This window comes from Mytilus trossulus, chromosome 11 (genome assembly GCF_036588685.1).
Source record: "Mytilus trossulus isolate FHL-02 chromosome 11, PNRI_Mtr1.1.1.hap1, whole genome shotgun sequence".
Classification (NCBI taxonomy): Eukaryota; Metazoa; Mollusca; class Bivalvia; order Mytilida; family Mytilidae; genus Mytilus; species Mytilus trossulus.
In genome coordinates this window covers 47548547-47563928 of record NC_086383.1, presented here as the reverse complement: position 1 = coordinate 47563928, position 15382 = coordinate 47548547, and the positions used below count along the sequence as shown (strand labels likewise).

The 15382-nt window shown below is 31.8% G+C and overlaps 1 protein-coding gene across 4 annotated transcripts in view; it reads right to left on the bottom strand.

The window, feature by feature from the left end:
• Positions 1-774: 774 nt before the first annotated feature.
• LOC134691230 (GRIP and coiled-coil domain-containing protein 2-like) overlaps positions 775-15382 on the bottom strand; it is a 29792-nt gene continuing 15184 nt past the window's right edge. For 3 of the 4 annotated variants that reach the window (XM_063551599.1, XM_063551595.1, XM_063551598.1), the window contains 6 exons: positions 7179-7334; positions 5912-5929; positions 4587-4748; positions 3481-3639; positions 2760-2927; positions 775-2198 (listed from right to left, as the gene is read on the bottom strand). In XM_063551599.1, coding sequence (XP_063407669.1) covers positions 1986-2198; positions 2760-2927; positions 3481-3639; positions 4587-4748; positions 5912-5929; positions 7179-7334 — 876 coding nt within the window. In that variant the 3' untranslated portion in view covers positions 775-1985. The remainder of the gene's footprint in view (positions 2199-2759; positions 2928-3480; positions 3640-4586; positions 4749-5911; positions 5930-7178; positions 7335-15382) is intronic. The other variant, XM_063551596.1, reaches the window with a different exon arrangement.

Below are 15382 nucleotides of genomic sequence, written 5' to 3'. Positions count from 1 at the left end.
CCATAGTTTTCATACTTGCGGTTCATTCATGACGTTTTAATAGTCGACAAAAATGTTAATAAAATGTATACATTTCCTTTTACTTCTAGGATAGGAAAGCATAGTGTGTAGGGGTTGACAAAAAAAATATTTCAGCATAATACTTTACTTGTTATGGTATTTTACATATCTCAGACCAATATTATGTTTGTCTAAGCCTGCACTCTCTGTTTCCTAGGCATTAATTTGGTTGAAATCAGTACAGTTTTGTTAAATCTGGCAAAAACCTGTGTTTTAGCCCATAGTGAGGGATCAGCAGACAGTAAAGAAAACAAGTTTGTATATGATATATTTTTAGTTAAAACTTTGACTAAACTTTGTTTTTATTTGTCTTCCTCATATCTAACATACAGTCACCACTGGTAATTTGATCCTTTTTTTTATATAAAGGTAAGTTTTCTATGGTCTCAAGGGTGAACTTTATAAAGGTTTGACTGTAATTTTTTTATGTTTGACATATTTAATTATGTATGTATTTACATCCATATACTTCCAAGTCTAGGCTTGTGAGAATAAAAACTAATATTATAACAGACTATTTAATAATCAAATAAAAATATAATATGTGTTAAATATCTAAATATAAAATGTAACTCAAAACCCTAATCTTCTTCAAGAAAATCTAACTATTGATAATTCATGTAATATTTCTGAACTAAAACTTTAAACAATGTTAATATTCACAAAATAAATTAAATACAAATTGGACGGAATGTTACAGCAATGATTCATAGACATTAAAAATTGTATCATTTAATAAACAATAAAAACATGCATAAAATATGTAAAAATAAAATAATAAAAATATAAGTGGACAGAAAACAAGAGAGATACCAGTACATTTTTGTAATTGAGATAAAAAACTAACAGAATAAACTGTTTCCTCTATCTGTTTTATTATATGTTACATACTTCATTTTATATGACAAATAGTTGCTAGTGACAAAGAATAGGGAGTGTTTTACCAATAACAAACATTGTTTTTAAATTTGTTTGATTTAAAAAATCTTATATATATAAGAACTATGATAAAGATAAATCAGTGGATAATCTTTTGTGTATTTTTAATATTTTCTATTTTGTGTATTTTTAATATTTTCTATTTTGTGTATTTTTAATATTTTCTTGCATTGCATGGCTACTATGAGTAAGTAGTGATCAATTTATGATGGGGGTCTAAATTACTATCACAGATAAAAGTGAGAGCTTTATGACCCTCAAATAATCCCATCCATTTGTCTAAGGGCCTGCATTCTAATAATAGTATTCAGTTTCATCGTCTATATGGTTATACAGAAATCTTGAGATTATCTTTGAAAAGTAATCTTAGTCACTTTACAGACTACTTAGACTTAACAAACTAACTGATAAAAAAAAGCATAAATTAAAAAAATATTTGATAAAATTAAATCAATAAAACGTTAATCGAGTTATCATAATTGTAATTTCAATTTTAATAATCCTAAAATACCATAGTAAATTATGTGATTTATCTCCCTTTAATCACAATTATAACTCTGTATGCAAAACTTATTAGATGTAAAAAAAAATATACACTTTCTTCTGCATCCAACAAGCTGACAGTTATGCACTACAACTTTATTGGTAAATTTGACAGCTAAAATATATCAATTAAGAGCAATTATGCTGTTATACAATATGTTTTTAATTTCTATCTTTAACCCTTGAACATCTGAGGGTAACTTGTTTCATCCTTCATGACCTTTTTGCATTTGTAAACTTCTGAAACTTGAAACTTTGTATGATTTCATCATATTTTACTAAACATTATTTTGTAGGAAATCATACAATACTACAAACATACCAGATGACATTCAATTAACTTTAAAAGCACTATTCTACATAACATGTAGCAATTTAATTGGGTAACTTAAATAAATAAATATATCACTATATAGTCATGATAATCTTCCTTGTTGCATCCTTCAGTACTGCTGGATCCTGGTTGTAGAGGAACCAGTATGGGACATTGTATGTGACAATGACCTCATACTTTCTGCTAACTTTTCAAACTCCTCCCATTTCTGACTTTGCATAGATGATTCCATCATACTCATTCTATCTGTATCCCTCAGCTTGCCTTCCATTGTCTGGTTCTGTGATCTCAACAACATTATCTCCTGCTCCTTTGACTCAAGCTAAAAACAGAGAAAAAAGCAGAGAGTCAGGAAATTAAAATAAGTCTTTCATTCTTGTATGACCTTTGTATACACTATTTACTCATTTTTATTTTTATCATAGGCCCAAAATAGGACTTATTGCAAATCAATGAACAAAATAAGAAGACTTAGTAAATACTGATAAAATACTTGAATCTGAAGAAATGTCTTGATTACCTGGCTGTACTATATGAACATTTATTATTCTCCCATAATGTTAAACTGAATCTTTGATTTTGAATAGCAAAACTCATAAATGATTTGCAATCATTAGTTATCCCATTAAAAACTTAAGATCATCTCAATATCAAAAAAATTTTAAAAATGTAAGATTGTTTTTTTTAAGTCCATAGGTTAAAAAGTCAACTAGAAAAAAATTAACTTTAATCTGTAAATATTTATATTTTAATTTAGAACTAATAAAATGGTTGTGGCTGGTCTTCTTCCATCTCAATGTAAGAATCTGATTTCTTACTGTCTATGGATTACATTCTGTAATCAGAGGTAAGACAAAAACACCACCTCCACTATATAACAAACCTTTCTCTGTATTTCTGAGACGTGATCCACCAAAAGCAGTTTATCTTTGCGTAGTTGTTCACATTCTCTTTCCACTGCATGCTGGAAACTTTCCAACTCTGAAACTCTACTCTTTACAGTCTTTAGCTGTAGTTCTGTTGTGGTTGTGCTAGATTCTGTCTTTGTTAACTGAAATTAAAGAAATTTTTCCTCATGTTTTTACACCATGTTTTATAATTCATCTACTGCCAAAGATTAAAAAAAACACCATATAAATAGTTATTTATACAGCATGTGGTTCATTGTATGTAGTAATTATTAGTTTTGTAATCCCTGTAAATGATTAAATTTTGGATGTAATGTAATGTTTCTTTTGATTGGTTGACAGTGTTTGTCTATCAGCTATGGACATAATTTTGTCATGTAACTGAAGTCATCCAACGTTTTTTTATGATTTGCTCCAGCATAAAATGAAATTTAGACTGTAATATTTTTGCTGTCTATTTGAAATAGACACTTTAAAATAAACTGTTATAACAGAGATACGTCTCACCTTTTGGTAATTTTGATTATGCAAATGTTGAAATATTCAAAGTCAATGAACCATGACTGAGTTACATGGCTAATAAAATCACAATTTTTTCTTAAAGTCCTACATTTCAATATTTTATCAAATGAAATTTGAGAACATCTATCATCTGATTCTTTTATTTATCCAAAGATGACAATTATATTGACTTACATTCTCTAAATAATGTCTTGATTTCTCTTGTTCTTTTCTAAGTTGTTCTTGAAGATGACTTATTTCAAACTTGGCATCTTTTTCCCTGTCTCTTAATTGTATTAATTCACTGTGACTCTGAGTGTGTCTAGACTCAGTAGTTTGCCTAGCACCACGTTCCTGAAATAATAAAGGTATCAACATATTATTTCTTTTAATTATGAAGTATACCAGATTTAGTAAATCAAGAGTGCACAAGCTGAATAATCTCGCCTGCTTTAATGACCAATCATGCCGTTGACCTATTGCTTATGGTGCTTAAAAAAACCCAGACCAAAACACACAAACAAAACCCGTCAGCTTAAAATTGACCAATGAACAATGAAATGGGGTTAAGGCCAGACTGACATAAACCCCTTACAATCATTCCATACCCCTCATTGGGTTGACCTACAGCTTATAGTATCTGGGATATGGAAGAAATCATGTAACTTAAACCTTGATCACTGATACATGAAAGGAGGTCAGGAGGCAGTCTGATTAAAACCAGCACCCACTATCAAAATGCCCAGCAAGAAACCCATGTACCATTTGCTGAACCATGAAAATAAGGTCAATGACAATGGACATATATTACAATCACACTACAACTAAAAATTAAAAAAACTTTTACTGATTTATGAAGATTAATTTTATTGATAGAAAAGCTCATTTAGGCAAAAGCCGTATAATCTCATATTATGTGAGAAATGCAGATTTCTTAAATTTTACATTTTCCACCTCATTTAGATTCAATACAGAAAAAATAAACACATCTGGAATTTTGCTTTTCTGAAGAAAACCATTTTTTGTCCATAAATGAATCATTCATATAGCTGCTTGGTATTCAAATAGACTTATACCAGAGATATTGAAATTTGGATAGAAAAATCCTCAAGTTAAAAGAGAAATAAACTAAGCATGGATATTGATTTCAAATTAAGTGTCTAAAACAATTAGTAATAATTTAGGACAACAGTAAAGCAGCAAAAAGAAAGAAAAGAGATAAAATTGTCAAACAACAAACTTTTTCCCTCTTTTAAATTCTCTATAATCATTAAAGTGTTGATAACTAGTTAACACAATACCCTTTCAATTTCTTTTTGTAGATCCCCAAGCTGTTGAGTGAGTAAAGCATTTTCTCTGACAAGATTGGCATTATCATCAGTCAACTTAGACTTCATGTATCTATCATGTTCTGCTGTCATTTCTGTCTCCTTCAAATTCTGTCTCAACAGACGAATCTCATCCTAACAAAGAAAGAACAATGGTTATTATATAATGCCTGTACAAATCCATACCCTAAAATCTTATTGTTTACTCAGCTTAAGTTGCAGTTCACAACCAATCGAGTTCAATTACTTTTACAACATACATTCTTGATAGCTGAGAATAAAACTTAGATTAACCTTAAGGCCAGTCAAAAAAAGATGCACCTATAAAAATAATTAAATGGTTGAGGCTTTTAGTATCCATGACCTGTCTTCAGTAGCACACATGGGTACATACGATTACATACAAGCAGATGCAGGAGGAACCTTCAGCATCTTTCTAGGGAACAAGGAGATATGACTACTAAAATGATTTTCAAACAAATCTAGAACTGAGAACAATCAAAAGAAGCATTCGTGATGACTAACATCAACAAAGGGCTGTAAAAATTAAAATTATTGATTGATTGTTGCTGACTAAACATGCAGGATAAATTGACTATGAATAAGATACATAATTTTCTTGCTATATTATCTGTTGTATTATGCAAGGTTAATGATATTGAGAGTTTTATCAAAAGTGGTTTTGAAAATTTTCAAATGCAATATGCACCTATTAACTTAAAAGATCACTGCCGGAGAATGAAAACTGTGTTACTCAAAAATATTAAGTTAATTTGTAAGAATAAGAAGATGAGGCATGATTGCCAATATGTGACATCTATCATACAGTAACCTGACAAGGATGAAAACAACTGTATGGCCTTTGCCAATGAGCAAAACCCAAATGGTAAAATAAGCTATGAAAGGTCTCAATATTAAAAACAATTCAAGGGCATACCAACAGCAAACTGTTTAATTTAAAAGTTGTGCCTGTAAAATCATAAACCAGCATTTTTTTATCATAATTGCAGATTATTTTTTTTATCCCTATTACAATAATTTAAATGTCAAAGCAGCTCTAACTAAGAAGTTGCATCTAAAATTATGAGCTAAAATAATTAAAAAAAATTTTTTTTTTTATTTACTTTAAGTGTGTGTGTAGGTGTGAAAGAAGTGTATCACATCAATTGTGATAAAAACAATTCCCTTTGTCATTTATGCAGTGCTTCAATCTATAATTTGGTTTTGTAAAATGAGAAAAATAAAATGTTAGTTCACACATCACTGCAAACACACACTGGGCAAATAATAAACTGTACCTCATTTGATGACATAACCTGTATGAAATGAATCAAAGTTAGTGAAATCCATCGCCTAATAATAAAGTCAATTGTTTTTAGTTTTTTTTTTAAATCTTGTGAAGATTTATCTCCCCTTCAACACTGAAAAAATATATATTTAACTTATAAAAAAGTTACCAATAAATACTTTTCAGATGGAAAAGAAAACCAAATTTAAAATTATTAAAGTTACCATTTTACTTTTGTTTTTTTCATGGAATTCTTATTAATAAAAATTCCTTATTCAACAACTATCAGTTTTCTTATTAGTTTTTGAAACAGTCTTATTAGAACTGTCTACTTGAAAGAAAACATGGTCATAAATGAGTAGCCTCCTGATTTAGAAGCTTTCATTGCACTGTTAAAGAAATATGTTTATTATTGTTGAGCCTTCGACTTAAGTCGAAAAAGCGAGACTAAGCGATCCTACTTTCCGTCGGCGGCGGCGGCAACAAATATTCACTCTGTGGTTACAGTTTTTGAAATTTTAATAACTTTCATAAACTACACTGGATTTCTTCTAAACTTCGACAGAAGCTTGTTTATGATCATAAGATAGTATCTGGAAGTAAATTTTGTAAAAATAAAATTCCATTTTTTCCGTATTTTACTTTTAAATGGACTTAGTTTTACTGCTGGGAAACATTACATTCACTCTGTGGTTAAAGTTTTTAGAATTTTAATAATTTTCTTAAACTATCCTGGGTTTGCACCAAACTTGGACAGAAGCTTGTTTATAATCATAAGATAGTATCAAGAAGTAAATGTTGTAAAAAAATAAATCCATTTTTTCCGTATTTTACTTTTAAATGGACTTAGTTTTTCTGCAGGGAAACATTACATTCACTCTGTGGTTAAAGTTTTTAAAATTTTTTAATAACTTTCTTAAACTATCCTGGGTTTGTATCAAACTTGAACAGATACTTATTTATGATCATAAGATAGTATCCAGAAGTAAATTTTGTAAAAAGATAACTCCATTTTTTCTGTATTTTACTTTGATTTTAGATTTTCTTCCAGTTTATAACATTACATACAGTCTGCATTTAAAGTTTTCAAAACATTTATTAGATTCATTAACTATCCTAGATTTTTACCAAACTTGGACAGAAGCTTCTTACAATCATAAGATAATATCAGGCGGAATATTTTTATTGTTTTTTTCCTCATTTTTGTTGAGCCTGCGATTTACAGCAAAAGTAGGCGAGACACTGGGTTCCTTGGAACCCTTACAAATTTTTATTACCTTTAAGTCATTAGCTACTTTGTCTTGTATTTGTAAAGTATTATTGTAGTATTTATCTTCCAGCTCCCTCAGCTGTGTCTGAACACTCAATAACTCGCTCCTCTTCTCATCTAAAGTTATCTGGGTCAAATTATGTTGTTCACCTCTTTGTTCCAGCTAAAAGAGAAGATCAAGTATTTGAAATCAATAGAGAGTTGTTTGATGTAAATAAGACAGCAACCTGGCAACATAAATAACCAAAAGACATCAAGAGGACAACTACATAGAGTGACAGTAACAACAGATTTATGTCCACATATTATGTAACCAGCTCTCAATAGTCACAAGTCTATTAACAGAAATAATTCTTTTGTTCTCCAACTATGAAAATTACAAAAAACAGACTATCTTTCAATGGTGAAGTATAAATGAGGCAATTGTTTAAACCTTACTATACGTAATAGGTTTTGCTTATTGTTGAAAGCCATACCTGTAATTGTTCATTGTTTGCATCTTTGACCTTTGGACATAATGTATAAATGTCTCATTGTCAATCATAGTTTATACCAAATGTCTTTATTTTGAACTTGGATTATTTGTATGTATGACCATAAAAAATTATGAACATATTTCCTCAGTCATTCAGTGTGTCATATACAAAATAAATCATATAAAGTACAATGATTGCACATATTTTCATTTGTTTTGAAAAAAGCTCTAATTTCTACATTGAAATATTTATATTGGCAAAAGATAAAAAGATATAATCAAAATAAATAAATCTACTATCATGACTATTGAATATATAAAACTCTATTATAATAAAAATAATAGATAGGTTTATATGTATGCATGTTTACATTTATCACTTTCAAATAAATCACAAAATGTGCTTTGACTTAACCAAAAATGTTAGATGACCTGACACAAAAACAATTCTTCTTACTGGAGATCAAAATCCCTTACTGTGTACCTTTGACCAAACTACTTTTTTTATCCAAAAGTTACACTATATATTTGTTTTTGCTTATTCTTATTTGCTGACCCATAAAAATGAAATCAAGGACAATGGACATATGGCAGATGGTATCTGTATTGTACCAAAATATGAATCATCCAGATCTTGTAATGTCTGAATAGGGGTTACACAAGGGTGTTTTTGTCCTTAAATGCTCTGTTTTTGTAAATGCTTCCCACTTTTCATTTTTTCCCTTATATGCCAGCTAAAAAAATCGTCATCCTCTCATCATAAATGCTCCAGGGAAGAACAATACTACTATTATATCCCCATGCATTATTTGACACTAGAGGATACATAAAGTACTTTATTGCTATTGACTAGTACATTATCTATATCTCCTGTCATGCATCATGCTGCTGTACTCACAGAAGGTCCCTCAGTCATTTCCCTATCAGTACAAACCTCCTCTTCAGAAGGAGGTAAATCAAATCTTGTAACTTTCCTCATCGATGAAAAATCATATTCATTAACTCCACTGTTATGAACGTTAATTATAGTTTCATAGTTTTGTTTAGCCGAAAATAATGTTCCCGGCAAAATTGACAGTTTCATATTTTGCGTTACGAAATTCCGCCAACATGTGGAATTCGGGAAACATCAATTGTTTTCCAGTTGTTATTAATACTACATTTCATTAGTTACTGCATTTTACCTGCTTTATATTCGTAATTTGGCGTAAAGTCGGATGAAATTGTCCATTCCTTCAGTATAATTCTATGTTTACATTCTCGATAACTTTTATAAACACATTTAACCTTGACCGGCAACGGACTATATTATTACACGCAAGGATAAGGCGTGCTTAGGTCTATAAAAACCGGATCTTTCTTATAACGAAACGAATTTAAACAGATCTTCAAAGATTCAAAGAGGTAATTTTGCATACACAAAAAACTCATTCAAACATTTTAATCTATTGTATTTCATTTACCTGTATTTATTATTATTGATAATAATAATCTCTTATACTTTTAAAAGTTGTTTAGTCATTATTTAATATCCAGAAACCAAAGATATTGTTTTTAAATTAAAGATTGGCAACAATCTTTACACTGGTGGCAGCGAATTTAGTTTTCTTTCTTAAGAAAATTTTAAGAATCTACGTGAATATTTTATTAGGCACGCAATTGTTAAGTACATACATTGTTTCTGTCCATATTTTATGATATTTGGTTACACATAAAAAAAAACCTAAACATAAAAAAAAAGACACTTCAACGAAGGCTGAGAAATAGATAGTACAGTTGGTGAATATAATTAAATTATAGTATCATATATTTAAGTTATTTTAAATTCAACAAGGATAAATTCTAATCCAAGTTGAAAAGGTCATAATTTTATAGTTAGTTAAAATTTATATCAACAAGGATAAATTTTAATCCAAGTTGAAAAAGATAAAATATAATAGTAAGTCAGAATATATATCAACAAGGATAAATACTAATCCAAGTTGAAAAGTAATAATATTATAGTTAGTTAAAATCTATATCAACAAGGATAAATTCTAATCCAAGTTGAAAAAGATAAAAAAAAATAATAGTTAGTCAAAATCTATATCAACAAGGATAAATACTAATCCAAGTTGAAAAGGATATAATATAATAGATAGTCAGAATCTATATCAACAAGGATAAATTCTAATCCAAGTTGAAAAGGTCATAATTTAAAATTTAATATATATCAACAAGGATAAATATAAATCCAAGTTGAAATTAAATAGTTCAGGGGTACAATTCAACAAAGATAAATTTTAATCAACCAGGATAAAATCTAATCCAAGTTGAGTTTAAATTTAGAGGTCTATTTTAACAAGGATAAATCTGAATCCAAGTTAAATATTAAGACCATAATAATTCAAATAGGTCCAGACCGTCCAGTAATTATATTTATAGTCTATTTCAAAGTTAATATTTAATAGTCTATTTCAAAAGTTTTCTTTTACAACAAGGATAAATATAAATCTAAGTTGTAAATATAAGAATATTTGGAAAAGGTCAAAGTTGAAAAATTTATAGTCTATTTCAAATTTGTTATTTATATAGTCTATTTCACAAAATAAGGATATATTCATAATTTAAAAGGTGTTTTAAAAGTAAGACATAGGAAATTGTTTTTCTACTTCAACAAGGATAAAAAGTAATCTAAGTTGAATAATTCTGAAAAACTACAAGATTAACAAGGATAAAGTTTAATCCAAGTTGATTAGTAAAATTGAAACTCTTGATTTCAGTTAGCAATTAAAAGTAAAATGTATAATTTAAGAGACAGATCTCGTATACCACAGGGGTCCAATTCACTTAGTAGGGGAATTACCACATTAGCTAGTTCAATTATTCCCACTTGGTCTGTTGCATCTACAAATATTGATACCTGCTCATTTGGGGATGTCACGTCTCATAATTATTTAGCATCAAACCAGGCTATTAGTTTAAACCAGGGGGAAATAAATACAAGCCCCAGGCCATTTAGTAGTACTGTGAATAATATTCAAAGGGAAGTAAGCACAAACCCATTTCTTTTCCCAACTCAAAGTAAGAGTGATAGTGCTATAGCGACTATAACAAGAGAAAAATCATGGGAGAGTGATGAAATAATAAAGATGAGACAAGAATTAGAGGCATTAAAAAATGAAAACCTTCAGAAATCATATGAGAGTGATGAAATGGTAAAGATGAGACAAGAGTTAGAGGCATTAAGAAATGAAAAACTTCAGAAATCATATGAGAGTGAAGAAATGGTAAAGATGAGACAAGAGTTAGAGTCATTAAGAAATGAAAAGCTTCAGATGAAGAACATGAATACTCAACATTTCACTCAGATTAAATCTGACCCTGTTGTCAGTAGTCAAGATAGTTATGCAGAGACCCAGCAACGTTCAATAAATTCCTGCAACAATATTACATTGCCAGAGACCCAGCAACGTTCCACACATACATACATGGATACAACATTGTCAGAGACCCAGCAACAAACATCATATGCATATGCTGATATGACAACACCTGAGATCCAGCATCGTCCAAACTATTCTGGTACCAGTACAATCATGCCTGAAATCCAGCAACGTCCAGACTACCAGCAGTATCCAAACAATTCCCCAGTATCAAACTGGTTACCTAGACAACAGTATGGCAGACCACAGCAACAATATGGCAGACCACAGCAACAGTACCATAATATTGAAAACTCCAAGATAGACAATGGGAGAAGAAACAGAGTGCCATTTTACAACGGCAGAGATCCATGGAATGCCTACTTTATGCAGTTCGAGCTCATTGCAGAGATAAACAGATGGGATACTGATACTAAAGCCATTGAATTAGTAACAGCACTTAAAGATGAGGCAATGGTTTATGCGTCCTACCTCTCACCAGAGACCAAAAGATCTTTCTTTGGGCTATGTGCAGCTATGTCTGATAGATTTGGTGACCATGGTTATCCAGAGACGTATAGACAAGAATTGCATACATTAAGGAAACAGGGCAAAGAAAACATCCATGAATATGCTTCCAGAGTAGAAATGCTAGTCAGACGGTCATTTCCAACTATTGACGTAGCCACTCACAGTACATTGAGTGTAGAGTACATGTTAAGGGGATTACCTGACCAGAGCATTGCTATAGAGTTACTGACAAAGAGAATTACCAGTATGACCGAAGCTATCCACCAGGTGACTCTGTATGAAACATATAAAAGAGGAAATAAAGATAGAAACATCCGTCAGCTGAGTATGCAGGAAACTGTTAATTTTGATGAAGGTGAAGATGATATAGAAATAAGGAAAGTTGGTGGGAAAAGATATGTAACTGAGGAGAGGCTTACACAATTTGAAAGAGGGATCACTCAGTCATTAGGGGAGATAATTCAGAAGGAAATGACAAAATTTAACAAACCAAATGTTAACCAAGGTTATAGGCAAAACCAGCCGTATAACAAAGACAATAGAACAAAAACAAGAACCACAAGATGTTTTAATTGCAATGAAGAAGGGCATTACATCAAAGACTGTAAAAAACCAAAGAAAAGTAAAAGCAATACAGAAAACAGAGATTTTTCCAACAGCAATGAGACACAAGATGATTCTTTAAACTAATAAGGGCTGAGACTGTCGACCAAGTATCAGCCATTGATAAAATTATTGAAGTTAAAGATATAACTACCAGGAATGGACCATGTGGAGATGAATTTGATGCATTGACTCATGATCTGAGCTTGAATTTGTTGTTTGAGGGATTTGATGAATTACAGAAGAGTACACCTAGTGATGTAATTGGCAGTGCTGAACCGAGTCAGGCAATAGAGAAAAATATCGTCATTGATCGGGTAAGGGCAGCTACCATTACTGTTCCTTTGGTCATTAACAAGGTTGAAACCAAGGCAGTTATTGACACTGGAGCGGAGGTGACAGTTTTGAGTGAGGAACTGTATTCTAAAATTCCAAAAGACATGCGACCAGAACTGAAGAAGGCAACAAGGAATTTAGTGGTTGCTGAGGCTGGGAAGCATATGACAACAAGGGGAATAGCACAGATAGAGATGAAACTAGGAAATGAGATTTTCACATGGCCCATGTATGTAGCCCCAATTGGAGATAATGTATTGTTAGGATGTGACCTGATTGATGAAAAGGACATAACTATCAACTGCAAGAGGGGACTCCAATTAAATGGTGAATGGATAGAATGCCAAACCACAAGACAAATAGATGGTATAGCCAGAGTTAGGATAAAAGAAGCAATTACTATACCAGCCAATTCTGAGATAATTATTGCTGGAGAGGGTTATGACACAGAAGGATTGTCCAGCCGGTATTCTATACTTGAACCAATTGTTGAAGATAGTAGAAAAATTATGGTAGCAAGGACATTAGTCGATGCTCACAGTTGTAAAGTACCTGTTAGATTAATCAACCTTGATGAACACCCTGTCAAATTGAGAAAAAATTATCTGCTAGGGGAGCTTCATCCTGTTCAAGATATATCAGAAGTCATTGACCTTGAAGAAAAGAAGATTAATAGATGTGGTACATCAACCAATAGTTGCAGTATACATAGTAAACACAGTGTAACTCTTCAAGATTTTTTGACAGATCAAGGAAATAAGGAAGCAGTTAAAATTCCAGAGTCATGGACTGAAAGCTCAGAGATACGGAAGATCAGTGGTGCAGAAAATGATGGTAACCAGATGAATAAGGTCGATATTCAAATGATGCCAGACTTTTTGCAGGATCTGTATGAAAGGAGCTCAAAGAATCTTACAGATGAAGTTAATCGTCAGAAATTAAGAGATCTATTGCTGACAAATAAGGACGCATTTGCTTCGAATAGAACAGAATTAGGTACATGTGCCCTTGTAAAGCATAAAATTGATACTGCTGGAGCAGCACCAATAAGACAGCCATTACGACGTACTCCCATTAGATTTGAAGGTGAAGAGATGAAAAATTTAAAAGACCAGTTGGATAACGGAGTCATCAGACCTTCCACATCACCTTGGGCATCAAATGTCGTCCTGGTACGGAAGAAAGATCAAACTGTTAGGTGGTGTCTTGATTACAGATTTTTGAACGATCTAACAATTAAATGCGCCTACCCGATTCCAAGAATAGATATGTGCATCGATTGTCTTCACTCAGCTTCTGTATTCTCCTGTTTCGATTTACAGAGTGGTTACTGGCAGCTGCAGGTTGAAGAAAATGATATTCCAAAAACAGCATTCATCACCAAATATGGGTTGTTCGAGTATACCAAGATGCCATTTGGATTATGTAATGCGCCAGCTACATTTCAACGGTGCATGGAACTCATTTTCCGTGGATTACAATGGCAAACCTTATTGATTTATCTAGATGACATCATTATCTTTAGTTCTGATATAGATGAACATTTTCAACACCTAGGAGAAGTTCTGACTAGATTGAAGAAAGCAGGACTAAAGTTAAAACCATCCAAATGTGATTTGATTAAGGATGAAATTTTGTATTTAGGGCATATTGTTGGTAAGCATGGAGTGAAACCTAACCCACAGATAATAGAAAGAGTTCAAAATTGGAAAACACCTAGCAACACCAAAGAAATACAACAATTTCTGGGACTCTGTAATTATTATAGACAATTTATCAGAGGATTCAGTAATATTGCAGCCCCATTGAGTCATTTGACTAGGAAAGATACAATTTTTGAATGGACAGATGCAGTGCAAAAGAGTTTTGACCTACTTCGGACAGCACTATGCACAGCTCCTATACTTGCATATCCAAAGCCGGATGGAAAATTCATTTTGGACACAGATGCTTCAAACATTGGTATAGGTGGTGTCCTTCAGCAGATACAAGATGGAAAAGAAAAAGTCATAGCTTATGCCTCTAAAAAGTTAGACCAAACCCAACAGAGATATAGTGTGACAAGAAGGGAGCTTTTGGCAATGGTGACTTTTATACACCATTTCAAACATTATTTGTTAGGCAATAAGTTTACCATTAGAACTGATCATGCTGCACTCAAATGGTTGTATTCATTTAAGGACCCTCAAGGTCAATTAGCAAGGTGGATTGAGTCCTTAGCACAGTATGATTTTGATATTGCTGTCCGCCCTGGTATCAAACATAGCAACGCTGATGCACTGTCAAGGTTAGACTACAATGATCAGCTATGTGAACACCAGAAGAGAGATGAATATAAGAAAGACTGCAAATGTTGCAAAGGCCTAATGGAGGACTGGCAGAAATTTAAGTTGGAAATTGACAACATCAAAGAATTAAGCAGCAAGATAGATCATCGTAAAGACACAGAGAGTAAAATAAGGGTCACAACCAGACAACAACATTACAAAAATCCAGGTACAAACAGAACGTGGTTAGCCAAGTATACTAATCAGGAGATGTCTGTATTTCAAAAAGAGGACGAAAATCTAAAAATTCTTCACCAATGGATGAGTAGTGGTTCTATACCAGATAGAGATAAGGCGGCAAGTTTGAACCCTGCTGTACGGCGTTACTGGTTGAATTGGCAGAATGTAGTACTTGTAGAGGGTGTAATATTCCAAAAATGGATTTTAGACGAAGATGACAAATACAATTTACAGTTAATAGTTCCAGCAATTCTTCAAAAGGAAATCATGATAAATTGTCATGATACACCATTTTCTGGACATCTAGGAGTTGCAAAGACAAAAGACAAGATGAGGCAAAATTTCACCTGGTATG